This window comes from Salarias fasciatus, chromosome 15, assembly GCF_902148845.1.
Source record: "Salarias fasciatus chromosome 15, fSalaFa1.1, whole genome shotgun sequence".
In the NCBI taxonomy this organism is placed as follows: Eukaryota; Metazoa; Chordata; class Actinopteri; order Blenniiformes; family Blenniidae; genus Salarias; species Salarias fasciatus.
In genome coordinates, this window is record NC_043759.1 from 1,467,349 (window position 1) to 1,483,196 (window position 15,848).

Below are 15,848 nucleotides of genomic sequence, written 5' to 3' on the forward strand. Positions count from 1 at the left end.
CTTAAAATCTGAAGAATCTTTTAGAAAAAAAAAAATCATTTTTCATGTGAAGTTTGACTTCAATGTTTCTTTTTTTAAAACATTTTCAGAATCTTGGGAGAAGTTCTTCATCATCCTGACAGGAAGAACAAATGGAACTCATCAATCTGTTGTTGAAACCTTAAAATCTTTGGGTCAAACTGAGGCGACGTCTCCTGAAGAAGCTGACTACTGTCTGGTTTTCTGTCCCGTCATCGTTCAAACGGAAATCAGCGAGGCCATGGAGCATCTGCTCGGTAAGTAATGTTTTATCTTGTGTCCCTGATTCGTCAGATCAAAGATCAACCTTTTGAAAACCACACTGGATAATAACTGAAGCTTCAATAGTTAGTTTTGGAAGATGCTCTATCATCTGTTATAGGCTGCTGTAGGCTAGTCTGAAGTGTGTTGGAGGTGATGTGGTGGCTCACTGCACTCCCCACAGACTCTATGCTTCAGAATTAAGGTGACATATCCGCCAAGAACTTGTGGACATTTGCTTAAGACCAGGGCCGGCCCGGACTTCAGAGGCGCCCTAGGCGAGCCCGAGACGAGCGCCCCATGGGAGCGTGTTTTTCGAGCGGTCCCGACATGTGTTGAGCGGGGGGGGGAGGGGGTGCGCGCTGAGGAGCGATGCCGAACAATACCGATCAGTGCCGGGCAGCGCCGAGGACGAGGAGCGCAGTACGTCGGACCGCTGCACGGCGGGGCACACGGAACACAAAGCGTCGTGGCGCCCCTTGTACGACCGCGGCGCCCCCCTCGGGACATGGCGCCCTAGGCGGCCGCCTAGTTCGCCTATGCCTAGAGCCGGCCCTGCTTAAGACACAAGATAGCAGATTGAGATCACGAGAGCCTGGTGTGAAGATAGATAACCTGACACCAAACACCTCTTAAAAAAAGAGATCATAGACTTCAGAAGGAACAGAACCGACCCCCGCCCCACACACACACACACACACACACACTACATGAACAGCGAGTGTGTGGAGAGCCCACACATTCAGGTTGCTGGGAGTCCAGATCAGAAGTACAGCCTGAACAGGAAGTACTTCCCTGGAATCTGTCATGTTTGAGGGAGGAAGGTGCGTGGAGGAGGGCCCGAGATGCCAGGCACTGCCGGAGTAGGGGGAATAACTCATCATGAAAGTTCATAAAAGTCCCCTGTACAGAGGGAGGAATCCATCGTGGACTCAGGCACAAAATTCAGGACTTGGAGCTGCCACAGCAGGAGCATGATGAGCACACAGACATGAGACAGGAAACAAGATGATCCGAACATAGACAGAGAGCCCCTTATCAGCCCAGACCACCAGGTGACGGCAATGACTGCTCAGGCACAGGTGAACAAATCAGGGCAGGAAAACAAAACAGGCACGAGGAGGGGAAACCATAGGGCCTGAAACGAGAGACAACGTTGGAAACACCACAAACACAGAGAGGACAAAACATGATAGTCCTCAGGAAGTCCAGGCTGGACAGGAAGTTGCTGCTGGCCTTCGGCCACTCGTCCATGGAGAGCCTGCTGACAGACTGACTCCACCTGGTTCAGGAGCTGCACTGAGGCAGACAGACTGAGGCTGCAGAAGACGAGCAAACAGCAGACAGGGTCAGTGGCCGTCCTCTCTGTCCTCCCCCCTCATAGACATCTACTCCACCCAGTGCGTCAGCAGACCTCAGGACATTATCAAGGACAGATTACGTCCCGGTTCTCAGCTGTTTGACCCGTTTCCCTGTGGGAGGCATGACAGATGTATTAAAGTGAGGATAAACAGACTAAGAAAACAGCATCTTCTCGAGACTCATCACCACTAACTCACAGGGACACATCGCCAGTTTCAGCTGTCACATTCAGGGAGGCGCTTATGACAATAAAGTTAAACAGACACTTGAAGACACTTCAGAGACAGGAAATACACTAAACTCCTACCAGATGTGAACTGTTGTTATCTTATTCACAGCCAGCAGATCCCTTGTTTTGTGCACTATTTATTCTTAGATCCTAATTATTCTGAGGCCACATGGTGGTGGGCTGATTACTGCCACAAGCAAGAAGGTCCTGGGTTCAAATACCAGCCATGACTTGGGGCCTTTCTTTGTGGAGTTTGCATGTTCTCCCTGTGTGTGCATGCATTCTCTATGTGTAGTCCGATCAGGTTCATTAGGCCTTTTGGTGAATTCATAGTTTGGATTCTTATAATCAGGCCAGTGATTTCTTGACTACCTTTACATGTTTCGGCTGCCAAGCTGCAGCCTTCTTCAGAAGTGTCACGTGATGTTGCTGTGACGTCTGGTCAGCTGATTTATACAGATTTTGGCGCCAGCTTCCTACTGGGTGCAGTAGGACGACAGCGCCATCTGCAGTCCGACTTCTTCAGTACTGTGTCCCAGGTATGAGAAAGTTGATACGCCCCCTCTGCCCGGTTCACAGTCTGGGGGGGCGCGTTTCTGGATTTCGATGGCTTCCCTGATCCAGTGGTGGTACTTGTTGCTTTCCGTGCCAATGATCTGGGCATGGTCCCAGTCCATGAGGTGGTTTTCCCTCTATAGTGATCGGAGATGGCAGACTTTAGCTGTTCCTGCTCTGCCTGTCATTTAGAGGAGCGTGCGCTTGTTTTAGATGTTTCTTTTTCACATTCAGTGCGATGTTCTTTTGTCCTGATTAGGGCCCGACCGATATGGCTTTTTGGAGGCTGATGCCAATTATGATATTTGACAGAAAAAAATTCCGATATCCGATATATTGGCCGATAAATTTACAAATTATTTAATGAATAAAATAACTTTTGTTTTGGTCCCGAAACCCTTCCAACAACAAAAATATCAACTGCAGGCAGAACATTTCACTTTTTTTTACAACACTTTGTCCTTTAGTATTTGTTTAACTTTCCAACAGAGAGGAATTTTCAAGTACAAAAACATGTTGTCCTCCCCCCTGACCTGCCACCTTAAAGTGGTGGGGGAGTTTGAGTGCCCACATGATCCCAGGAGCTATTTTGTCCGGGGCTTTATGCCCCTGGCAGGGTCTCCCATGACAAACAGGTCCTGGGTGATGGGCCAGACCAAGGGCAGGTCAATAGCCCTTATGAATATATTACAATCGAGGCCCGTGACGTCGCCCGGTATGGCGCAGCCGGGGCCCCACCCTGGAGCCAGGCCTGGGGTTGGGGCTCGCAAGCGAGCGCCTGGTGGCCGGGCCTTTGCCCACGGGGCCCGGCCGGGCTCAGCCCGAAGGGGCGACGTGGGCCGACCCTCCGGTGGACCCACCACCCGCCGAGGGAATCGTAGGGGCTGGGTGCAATGTGGATTGGGTGGCAGCCGATGGCAGGGTGCCCGGCGACCCGATCCTCAGACACAGAGACTAGCTCTAGGGACATGGAATGTCACCTCGTTGGGGGGGAAGGAGCCCGAGCTTGTAAGGGAGGCTGAGAGATACCGGCTAGATATAGTCGGGCTCACCTCCACACATAGCCTGGGCTCTGGAACCCAACCTCTCGAGAAGGGCTGGACTCTACACTTCTCTGGCGTTGCCCGCGGTGAGAGGCGGCGGGCTGGTGTGGGTTTGCTTATAGCCCCGCAGCTCAGCCGCCATGTGTTGGAGTTCACCCCAGTGAACGAGAGGGTCGCATCCCTGCGCCTTCGGGTCGGGGATAGGTGCCTCACTGTTGTTTCGGCTTATGGGCCGAACAGCAGTGCAGAGTACCCGGCCTTCTTGGAGTCCCTGGGAGGGGTGCTGGACAGTGCTCCGACTGGAGACTCCATTGTTCTACTGGGGGACTTCAATGCCCACGTGGGCAGCGACAGTGAGACCTGGAAGGGGGTGATTGGATCGCATGGCCTCTCTGATCTGAACCCGAGTGGTGTTCTGTTATTGGACTTCTGTGCTAGTCACAGTTTGTCCATAACGAACACCATGTTCGAGCACAGGGGTGTCCATAAGTGCACTTGGCACCAGGACACCCTCGGGCGGAGGTCGATGATCGACTTTGTTGTTGTGTCATCTGACCTTCGGCCGTGTGTTTTGGACACTCGGGCGAAGAGAGGAGCAGAGCTGTCGACCGATCACCACCTGGTGGTGAGTTGGATTCGCTGGCGGAAGAGAAAACCGGACAGACTTGGCAGACCCAAACGTATTGTGAGGGTCTGTTGGGAACGTCTGGTGGAACCCTCTGTCAGCAGGGTTTTCAACTCCCACCTCCGGGAGAGCTTCTCTCATGTCCCGAGGGAGGTTGGAGACATTGAGTCTGAGTGGACCATGTTCTCCACCTCCATTGTCGAAGCAGCTGCTCGGAGCTGTGGTCGTAAGGTCTCCGGTGCCTGTCGTGGCGGCAACCCCCGAACCCGGTGGTGGACACCGGAAGTAAGGGCTGCCGTCAAGCTGAAGAAGGAGTCCTATCGAGCCTTGCTGGCTCATGGGACTCCCGAAGCAGCTGACGGGTACCGGCAGGCCAAGCGAACTGCAGCCCGAGCAGTTGTGGAGGCAAAAACTCGGGTCTGGGAGGAGTTCGGGGAGGCCATGGAGGAGGACTATCGGTCAGCCTCGAAGAAATTCTGGCAAACCGTCCGGCGCCTCAGGAGGGGAAAGCAGGTCTCCGCCAACACTGTTTACAGTGAAGGTGGGGAGTTGCTGACCTCAACTGGGGATATCACAGGACGGTGGAAGGAATACTTCGAGGACCTCCTCAATCCCGTCGCCACGTCTTCCGTGGAGGAAGCAGAGGCTGAGGTCTCAGAGGTGGACTCGTCCATCACCCAAGCTGAAGTCACCGAGGTGGTTGGTAAGCTCCTCGGTGGCAAGGCACCGGGGGTGGATGAGATTCGCCCTGAGTACCTCAAGTCTCTGGATGTGCAGGGACTGTCTTGGTTGACACGTCTCTGCAACATCGCGTGGCGGTCGGGGACGGTGCCTCTGGATTGGCAGACCGGGGTGGTGGTCCCCCTGTTTAAAAAGGGGGACCGGAGGGTGTGCTCCAACTATAGGGGAATCACACTCCTCAGCCTCCCCGGGAAAATCTATTCCAGGGTACTGGAGAGGAGGATCCGACCGATAGTCGAACCTCGGATTCAGGAGGAACAATGCGGTTTTCGTCCTGGTCGTGGAACAGTGGACCAGCTCTATACCCTCCATAGGGTGCTCGAGGGTTCGTGGGAGTTTGCCCAACCAGTCCACATGTGTTTTGTGGATTTGGAGAAGGCATTCGACCGCGTCCCTCGTGGTGTCTTGTGGGGGGTGCTCCGGGAATACGGAGTCCGGGGCCCCTTGTTAAGGGCCGTCCGGTCTTTGTATGACCGGAGTAGGAGTCTGGTCCGCATTGCCGGCAGTAAGTCGGACCTGTTCCCGGTGCATGTTGGACTCCGGCAGGGCTGCCCTTTGTCACCGGTTTTGTTCATCATTTTTATGGACAGAATTTCTAGGTGCAGCCAGGGGTCGGAGGGGGTCCGGTTCGGGGACCACAGGATTTCATCTCTGCTTTTTGCAGATGATGTCCTGTTGGCTTCATCGAACCAGGACCTACAGCATGCACTGGGGCGGTTCGCAGCCGAGTGTGAAGCGACAGGAATGAGGATCAGCACCTCCAAATCCGAGGCCATGGTCCTCGACCGGAACAAGGTGGCTTGCCCTCTCCAGGTAGGTGGAGAGACCCTAGCCCAGGTGGAGGAGTTTAAGTATCTTGGGGTCTTGTTCACGAGTGGGGGACAGATGGAGCGTGAGATTGACAGGCGGATCGGTGCAGCGTCTGCAGTGATGCGGTCGTTGTATCGGTCCGTTGTGGTGAAGAGGGAGCTGAGCCGAAAGGCGAAGCTCTCGATTTACCGGTCAATCTACGTTCCCACCCTCACCTATGGTCATGAACTTTGGGTCATGACCGAAAGGACAAGATCCCGGATACAAGCGGCCGAAATGAGCTTCCTCCGTAGGGTGGCTGGGCGCTCCCTTAGAGATAGGGTGAGGAGCTCAGTCACCAGGGAGGAGCTCAGAGTAGAGCCGCTTCTCCTCCACATCGAGAGGGACCAGCTGAGGTGGCTCGGGCATCTGTTCAGGATGCCTCCTGGACGCCTCCCTGGGGAGGTTTTCCGGGCATGTCCCACCGGGAGGAGACCCCGGGGAAGACCCAGGACACGCTGGAGAGACTATGTCTCTCGGCTGGCCTGGGAACGCCTTGGGATCCTCCCGGAAGAGCTGGAGGAAGTGTCTGGGGACAGGGAAGTCTGGGCATCCCTGCTGAGACTGCTGCCCCCGCGACCCGGCCCCGGATAAGCGGCTGTGAGATGCTGTTACAGCCAGTCACGTTGTAGTAGTTTCTGCCAAAGTAAAACTAAGAGTGACACAACATCATGACGGTTGCTGCACACAGACAGTAATGGTAATCATTATTAACCCCTCCCCTACTGAACAGACCCACCAGGAATCTGCAGAGAAAAAGTTTAGATTCCGCATTAAAATCCAGCGAAGGTCCGTGAATCCGCAGACAGATGTGATTTCCGCAAAAAATTCTGCGATCACGGAATTGCGGATTCCTGGAGGGTCTATTTGAATGACAAACAATATAACATAGACTAACACCACCCGCCTGAAATGCACGGGGGTAGAAACGAGCGCTCCTGCCGGCACAAACTCCGACACTCCGTCGGTTAATCATTCAGGAAAAAAAACACTCATTTAAACTACTGAGTGACTCCATGTGGAAAACTGAACAGCGGCAAGAATGAACCAACATCATCCTCCCAAATGAGGAAGACTGGCGCCGCACGGCATGTGGGCACCGCAAGGAAAAGTACACAGTCAGATCACAGCTGACAGGGAACATGCACACTGCTGGGTGATGGTTCTCACGTTCGTCGTTCACTGGGAAAACGGAGCATCAACAATAAACATGCACGTCCGCTCGGTGAGGCAAAAGTAATGTTTGCAGTGTTTCCTGGTTGTAGCTTAGCAGCAGTGAGGACTAAGAAGGATATGAAAGGAGTCAGAGCTCCCTCTGGTGGACAAACGGTGCAAGTCCTTGGGATGTACTAATAACTGCCGTAGTTTTATGTGTGGTTTTACTGGGGTGCTGATGTTGTGCTTATTCATGGCCCGTTGTATTCTCTCTGCGATCCCTCTGATGTATGGAAGTGTCACCATGCAATATTATTTCCGAAATACCTTGTTTGTTGTGCAACAAATCCAACGTCAGGGAGACTGGCAGAGCCTTCAACATCAGGACAAAAGAACATCGCACTGAATGTGAAAAAGAAACATCAAAAGCGTGCACACGCTCCTCTAAACGACAGGCAGAGCAGGAACAGCTAAAGTCTGCCATCTCCAATCACTATAGAGGGAAAACCACCTCATGGACTGGGATCATGCCCAGATCATCGGCACGGAAAGCAACAAGTGCCACTGCTGGATCAGGGAGGCCATCGAGATCCGGAAACGCGCCCCCCAGACTGTGAACCGGGCAGAGGGGGCGTATCAACTTTCTCATACCTGGGACACAGTACTGAAGAAGTCGGACTGCAGATGGCGCTGTCATCCTCCTGCACCCAGTAGGAAGCTGGCGCCAAAATCTGGCCAGACCAGCTCTAAAAAAGAGAAGCTAACATCTGTTGAGTCATGCTAATGCTAATCATCTTTTTTCCAGCTGGTAAAGCAGCCGTTCTGGTGGTGATGCATCACACCTTCAATCCTGAGCGAGAGATTTCTCCCAGCAGCAGACTGGTGACAGACCCGAGAGTCCGACTGACTCTGGACTGTCTGTTCTACCACGACAAATTGCTCGAAGGTAAATTCAACAGGAACATGGAGACCAGCATCAAGACGTTCTTCAGAGCCTCCCAGTCAGAGGTAACAGATTTATTTCCACTTTCATCCTGGATTATTTCAGCTTCAGGAACATTTTTCTTTGATAGTGACTGAAGACTGTTGCTGAACATGAATGTGGTCTGATGTTTGATTGAACCTTCAACAGTAACTGTTAAAAGGTTGTATTGTTTCATCAAAAATGCTGCTTATGGAGGTCCAACAGGGTACAGGTTGGGACTGAACAGTGCAGGTTTGAGTACAGCTCGTCTGTTATGTCTCCTCCATGGGCTGTAGATATGGGCGGAGCTAACGTGGCGTCCCCCACAGCGTTCTGAAATCTCGTTCTGAAGCTTCCAGCAGGACGTCTCCATATTGAACACTGTAAACCAGATGTCACATGACGGCATCGCGTGGGCAGAGGAGGAGCTCTGATTGGCTGATTTATGCTAAACTTTAACTCCTGATTGATATGAAAATCAGAATCTGGTCAGGACGACTCAGGTGATGAAACTACCGACAGAGACCAGAACATGTTCTGAGGAAAAAAAAGATAAATTATCCCAGGAGCCTGGACCCCCGAGCCGTAAATCCAAAGCAGTCAAATATATGCTGGATGAACTTGTACATGTTTGGAGATCACTTCACCCAAGAACAAAGCATTTCACATTTGTTTCTTCAGTACAGGGGTCATAGTCTAGAATGTTGTGCATTTAAAAAAAAACCTTCATAAATGATATGGAATAATGCTTTGTTTCAGTAATGTGCCGTGGAACCTATAACATGATCTGATCCTGGTCCAGTACAAATGAAGTGAAGCTAAAACTCAGAGAGACACTTTAGGTACTGGAGGCTAAATGTGTCCATGTTTACAGATGCAACCAGACAACAACAATTAAGAGACAATGGAAGGTTGCTTTACCATTAATGGTCATGGTTCAGTCTCTCCTTCCACCTTAAGGGGTGGTGCTGAAGCAGTGTTGAGAGGTAACTGTATTGACATAGTGGTCAAAATAAAAAGGCATTGCCTTAAAAGAAAAAGCAACTAGAAAGTGATCTTAAAACATTACAACGCAAAATAACTAGAGACGAGCACATGTTACAACAGCTGCAGGAGTCTAAAACTCTAAAAAAAAGAGTTAGACGGGACAGCCGCAGCTCCCCAATGTTTGCATTATCGAGCTGTTGGTTGAATTAATCAGGAAGAATGACCACATCCAGTGATGGGCGCTGTGTGGCGTAGAGACATAAAAAAAATAAAAGACAACCACCAGGAAAACAGCAGACAAGACAGGAGGATGACGCCACCTCCAGACCTCCATCAGAGCCACCACCATTTCAATTCTTAACGCTGTTGTTTCCTGGAAGCCACGCCCACTTCCTGGTTATCAGTCTGACAGTTGAACTGTTGAGTTTTTGGTATTTTGTTTTGTTCCAATAGTTCCTGGTTTGCTTTGGTATTGATTTACTTTCTGCTTTGTTTCACTTCATACTGCAGACGCCTCAACAGGATGGTCGGAGGAGGTCGATGGAGGAAACTGAATATTTCTCAGACAGTTTGCAAATACCAGAGAGAATGAAGGAATTAGAGAAAGAGTTGAAGCAGGAAGTTGATCCTCTTGTCAAATCCAAGTCCAGTGAAGTTCCAGCTGCTCCAGATGTCAGAGGAGAACCTGGATCCACGGATCAGGAGAACACTGACAGCATGGAGGTGAGGAACCTTCTGTCCAGGAGGAACTTCAGGGTTCCAGTGTTCCTCCACACTGAGGTCTGTTAATAGCTGCTGATGTTGACAGATGTTCTCTGGTCTGGTCGCATCCAGGAGCTTTTAGAAAGTTCCTGCAGCTTCAGACCTGATATCCAATAATACTGATTTTTATTGTCATTTCACTCTCTAAATTGTCTTCTAGTTTTCTGTTTTTCACTTTCTCACCACAGTCGTCTTTCATTGATCTGTTTCTATTGATTCTTACTTTGTATTATATTTTATTTTATTTTCTTCTTATGCTTTATTCCTGTTTAGCTTCTGTATTCTGTCATCTTCTTTAATGTAGTTTAATGTAATTATTTTCACTTCATCCATTTGTGTCCATTCTTCTCTACTCTGTTATCTTTTATCTCATTGGATCCTCCTGTTTTCTGTTTTCTCTTCCTCTGCCAGTCAGTTTTAAATTGTTCTTTCATTTATAATAATTTTTAGCTTTTCTGTTTTATTCTAATAACTTTTTCATGTTTTTAATCATTGCAATTTTTCGCCCTGAAGCCACGCCCACTTCCTGGTTGTCAGTCAGTGACAGATGGTTCAGCTGTAGAATTTTATTTGTTTTTGGGTTTTTTTTTTTTTTTTTTTTTTGCAAAATGATTTGGTTTGCTTTTTTTTTCTTCACTCCTCCAGACACCTCCACCAGCTGGTCCAAGTGGGTCGGAGGAAAGTTCACTGCAGACGATCCTCCAGAACCTGCAGAAGGAAATGGAAACTCTGAAAAATCAAAACACCGAATTACAGAAAGAAGTGGCAAAGCTGAAGCAACAAGATGCTCTTCCTGCCAAATCCCAGTCCAGTGATGGTCAACATCATGCAGACAGTGAAGGAGAACCTGAACCCAGGGTCTGAAGATGGAACCCAGAACTGCAGCAACATGGAGGTAAGAAACCTTCAGTCCAGGAGGAACCACATGGTTCCACAGGGTTCCAGTGTTCCTCCACACTGAGGTCTGTTCATAGAGATCAAAGTTCTCCAGTCAGGAAGGCAGCAGGCAGGAAGCTGAAAGACTCCAAGATGTTCCTGAAGCAGCTCAGGTAGAACATGCAGACCCCACACAGGTTGGACCTGGCTTTGGTTTGATGAAGTCCTCAGATGTGATGTTGGAGAGTCAGCCAGGACCTGATGCGAGCAGGCAGCCAGAACCCTGATGATTCCTCCTCCTAGTCAGATGTTACAGCCCTGGGGCCGTCTTGGGTCTGAGTGCTCTCCTGCTCTGCACCTCACCTCCCTTGTTCGGATCAGCCATGCCAGGTGGAGCCAATCAGCCACAACATGAGAAGCTGGAGCTGCTGCCTGTGGGGGAGAGTTGACCAGCGGGTCCTGCCCTCCTGCAGCAGCACGTCCTGAGCCACCTTGTTTGTTCCTTTGCTCATCGTTTTCTTTGGTTCTTTTTCCTTTGTTGGACACCTCACCATTTTTTTGTAAATAAACCTCTACCTTTTTGAGCACCATCATCCAGCTCTGCTGCCTCTCCTTTCGCAACCTCCTGACCCGGAACTGACAACAGCCAATCGTGCCCTCGGCACGTAACATCAGACTTGATGAATTCTGAGTTTTTGAGCTAAAAAGTGAAACAGTTGTAGTTTCATGATCAACACTGAGAGTCTGGTCCCAATCAAGGTTTGTTTGAATGAAAGAGGAAGTGGAGATTCTGCAGACGGGAATGTGGGAGCAGCTCTACTGAGCTCCACATGTGACGACAGCCAGACAGCGCTGATGTGATGAAGATGGAAGCTGAGCTGTGAGTTCCAGAGTTTCAGAAGCCTCTGAGCTGCTGCTGCTGTTGGTGCAGTCAGCCAGCTGCTCCATCATCTGCTGTCGCTCTGTCAGGATGGGACTGAGTCCTGAGCCGGGCTGCTGAGCACCAGTGGAGCAGGACCAGCTCACTTCTCTGGCTGGACTCTCCTGGTCCTGCTGTAGTCCTGGACCTGGTCCTGAAGGGCCACAGTCCTCCATGTTGTCAGTGTTCTCCTGCTCCAACACACCTGAATTAAATGAATCTATCATCATAAAGTCCATCAGTAGAACCAGCTGTTGGAACCAGGACTCATTGAGGGCTCCACCTAGTGGACAAACATGAAAACTACATGGTTCTCATGCTGTTTGTGAACTGACATTTTTAAAACGATGTTTAAATGTTGACAGTTTCTTTGATCAGATCCAGCTGGTTTTGAATCATATCAGTTAAATCTATAAAGAACTCCTCTTCTGCTTTTTCTTTGTGTCTCCACTGAAACACAGATGATCGTCCTGTGAGACCAAAGCTGGAAGAATCCCAACATGTGGATCATGTGGATGTGAAGGGATCAAACTGAAGGGTGGAGCTGCTTGTTACCTCCTCAGCTTAAGTGGCTCCTAACCCGTGGTACGGAACCGCTGAAATAGACCGGGTCTCTGCACCCAGAATGGCTCGTGATGGTAACTTGCTGTCCGGTTTTCCTTGTCATATAAGGAGGCAGAAGTCTTGCTCAAAAGGGACTTTATTGTCACACAAAAAAAAAAAATAGAACGCCGTCGCCGAGTTACGTACAGAAAAACAGTGAGCGAATTCGGGCCAAAACAAAACAGTAACGCTCTCTTCACACCCCGCTCAACCTCACGTCTTTTTCCAGGAACCCAACTACATTACCCACAATTCCCTCGCTCTTAAAGAGCCAGATGCCCAGGCCGGTAACATGCTGGAGGGACTGAGCGATGGAGCTGAGGCTGATGTTCATGTCTGAAATCTGGTCTTTGGGAATCAAACTCTTCAAACTGTTCTTGAAAATTTGATGCATTTTTTTCCATTCCTGTTGTCTTCACTGCAGCGGCTGCTGGCATCAATCCAACAACAAATCTGAAACTTTCTGGAATCTCATCTTTCATGTTATCAATGTTTTATTAATATAAACTAGGGATGTGCGAGTACCGATACCAGGTATCGTATCGGGCCGATACTGGCCTTATTTCAAAGTATCGGGTACTCGTGAAGGCTACTGATGCCAGCCACCGATACTCAGCAAGAAACCCCCACGCGTAGTAAGCCCTCCTCACCAGCAGGTGGCGGTAGTGCAACCAAATGGGATGCAAGCTTAAAGGCGCAGGCAATGAAATGGTTGTATTGAATTTTGCTTTTTTTTGTGATATGTTAACAAGTCTTGACAAATTGTCATTTATTTTATGTTGATAGGGGCAGACATCATAAGTCTCACTTCTTTCTGTTCCTTTTAATTTCTTTCTTTTTAAAAAGAATGAAATAAATAAAATCAATCAATCAATCAATCAATCAAACATGTAGCTGTGAGCATATGTCATCCACTAACATGGAGTTGTTAGCATGTCCCATCCACTAACATGGAGTTGTTAGCATGTCCCATCCACTAACATGGAGTTGTTAGCATCTCCCATCCACTAACAAGTAGCTCTTAGCATCTGTCATCCACTAACATGGAGTAGTTAGCATCTCCCATCCACTAACATGGAGTAGTTAGTGTCTTCCATCCACTAACATGGAGCTGTTAGCATCTCCCATCCACTAACATGGAGTAGTTAGTATCTCCCATCCACTAACATGGAGCTGTTAGCATCTCCCATCCACTAACATGGAGTAGTTAGCATCTCCCATCCACTAACATGGAGTTGTTCGCATCTCCCATCCACTAACATGGAGTAGTTAGCATCTCCCATCCACTAACATGGAGTAGTTAGTATCTCCCATCCACTAACATGGAGCTGTTAGCATCTCCCATCCACTAACATGGAGTTGTTAGCATCTCCCATCCACTAACATGGAGTTGTTAGCATCTCCCATCCACTAACATGGAGTAGTTAGCATCTCCCATCCACTAACATGGAGTTGTTAGCATCTCACATCCACTAACATGGAATTGTTAGCATCTCACATCCACTAACGTGGAATTGTTAGCATCTCCCATCCACTAACATGGAGTAGTTAGCATCTCCCATCCACTAACATGGAGTAGTTAGTATCTCCCATCCACTAACATGGAGCTGTTAGCATCTCCCATCCACTAACATGGAGTTGTTAGCATCTCCCATCCACTAACATGGAGTTGTTAGCATCTCCCATCCACTAACATGGAGTAGTTAGCATCTCCCATCCACTAACATGGAGAAGTTAGCATCTCCCATCCACTAACATGGAGTAGTCAGCATCTTCCATCCACTAACATGGAGTAGCTAGCATCTCCCATCCACTAACATGTAGGTGTTAGCATCTCCCATCCACTAACATGGAGGAGTTAGCATCTCCCATCCACTAACATGGAGTAGTTAGCATCTCCCATCCACTAACATGGAGAAGTTAGCATCTCCCATCCACTAACATGGAGTAGTCAGCATCTTCCATCCACTAACATGGAGTAGCTAGCATCTCCCATCCACTAACATGTAGGTGTTAGCATCTCCCATCCACTAACATGGAGTAGTTAGCCTCTCCTATCCACGAACATTGAGTAGTTAGCATCTCCCATCCACTAACATGGAGTTTTTAGCATGTCCCATCCACTAACATGGAGTAGTTAGCATCTCCCATCCACTAACATGGAGTAGTTAGCATCTCCCTTCCACTAACATGGAGTAGTTAGCATCTCCCATCCACTAACATGGAGTTGTTAGCATCTCACATCCACTAACATGGAATTGTTAGCATCTCACATCCACTAACATGGAATTGTTAGCATCTCCCATCCACTAACATGTAGGTGTTAGCATCTCCCATCCACTAACATGGAGCTGTTAGCATCTCCCATCCACTAACATTTAGTAGTTAGCATCTCCCATCCACTAACATGGAGTAGTTAGCATCTCCCATCCACTAACATGGAGTAGTCAGCATCTTCCATCCACTAACATGGAGTAGCTAGCATCTCCCATCCACTAACATTTAGTAGTTAGCATCTCCCATCCACTAACATGGAGTAGTTAGCATCTCCCATCCACTAACATGGAGTAGTCAGCATCTTCCATCCACTAACATGGAGTAGCTAGCATCTCCCATCCACTAACATGAAGTTCTCAGCATTTTCCATCCATTAACATGGAGCTGGTGGCATCAGTCATCCACTAACATGGAGTTGTTAGCTTCTCCCAGCTGCTTTTGAGAGTCACTGAATGAAGGCAATCAGTGTCAGAGTTTGATTGACAGCTGCTGTCAGCTGTGTAACTGCAATGCATGCCCATATATGGTAATGTGAGTTAGAGTGGAGAGAGGAGAAAATAAGTCTTTTTTGGGGAAACAACTGCTCCTTGTTCCTTTGCTGTTTGGCATAACTGAACAAAAAATATCACGTTTGATAGGAAAATTAGTTGTCTTTCAGTTGGTGAGGCTTTCAGAGCAGTCAGACTTTTAGTTTGGACCCCAGAGGCCTCAGCTTGTGAGAAGCGCGAGATTTTTCCCCATCCGGCTCCATTATAACTGAGAGCAAAAAAAATGCAGAGCGCACACCTTTTCTTACCTGTGTAAACGTACATATATCATAATATTTTACCCACTTATGTTACATCATTTTGTTGGGGAGAACCTGCTGGAACTTTGTGTGTGCTCGGTTTGTTGATAGGAGTCACGGTTTAGCCGCAGTCGCCACTTGTGCGAGGTGCTGAAAAAAGGCGACTTTTTTCCTTTTTTCCCCATTATAACGGATGAGGGCAGGAGAAAGGCAGGATTTCAGACTTCCAACTTTGAACGCTAATAAAATCCACACCGTTAGACTTTTGACAAAGTTGTTCACAACTTTTGTAGAGAAATTTGTCCTCTTTCACGTCGCATGACTCTTAAGTCTGTACGACAAACGGTCTCGGAGGAGATAATTTTTTCGTGAGGCGTGATTTTGAGCAAAATTTTACTTTGAAAGGGAAATAGCGGACTTCCTGTTGGATTTAGGTCAGGGGTGTCAGCACGTGAAATGTAGATCTCGATGAGAACTCTCTGCGACATTCCTGCGGGCTGTAGCGACTGTTTTAGACGTTTTTGGTATATAGGTGGCGCTGGAGAGCCGACCGTGTTTGTTTTTGGATTTTATCAAATTTTTCGCCGGTCATGATGTGCGTGCCAAATTTGGTGAGTTTTCGTGCATGTTTAGGGGGTCAAATTGGCGTTTATTTGGGCGTTAGTATAATAATAGAGAACGACGACGATAACGACGACGATAACGACGACAATAAACGAACGAATAACAATAGAGACCTTGCCCTCCGGGCATGGTGGCAGGCTCGGTCCCTAATTAAAAGTTCACAGTAAATGAAAAAATGCACACAATGACATATTAATTGCACATTCCGTAG

General features: G+C 48.6%; 1 protein-coding gene across 12 annotated transcripts in view; it reads left to right on the forward strand.

Annotated features, from left to right (window-relative positions):
• LOC115402422 (uncharacterized) overlaps positions 1-15,848 on the forward strand; it is a 654,628-nt gene that overhangs the window by 139,373 nt on the left and 499,407 nt on the right. For 9 of the 12 annotated variants that reach the window (XM_030110960.1, XM_030110966.1, XM_030110959.1 and 6 more), the window contains 4 exons: positions 90-275; positions 7,644-7,846; positions 9,300-9,512; positions 10,197-10,287. The exons of 1 other annotated variant lie outside the window; for it this stretch is intronic. In XM_030110960.1, the coding sequence (XP_029966820.1) occupies positions 90-275; positions 7,644-7,846; positions 9,300-9,512; positions 10,197-10,287 (693 nt within the window). The remainder of the gene's footprint in view (positions 1-89; positions 276-7,643; positions 7,847-9,299; positions 9,513-10,196; positions 10,288-15,848) is intronic. 2 more of the 12 variants (XM_030110968.1, XM_030110961.1) reach the window with 2 other exon arrangements.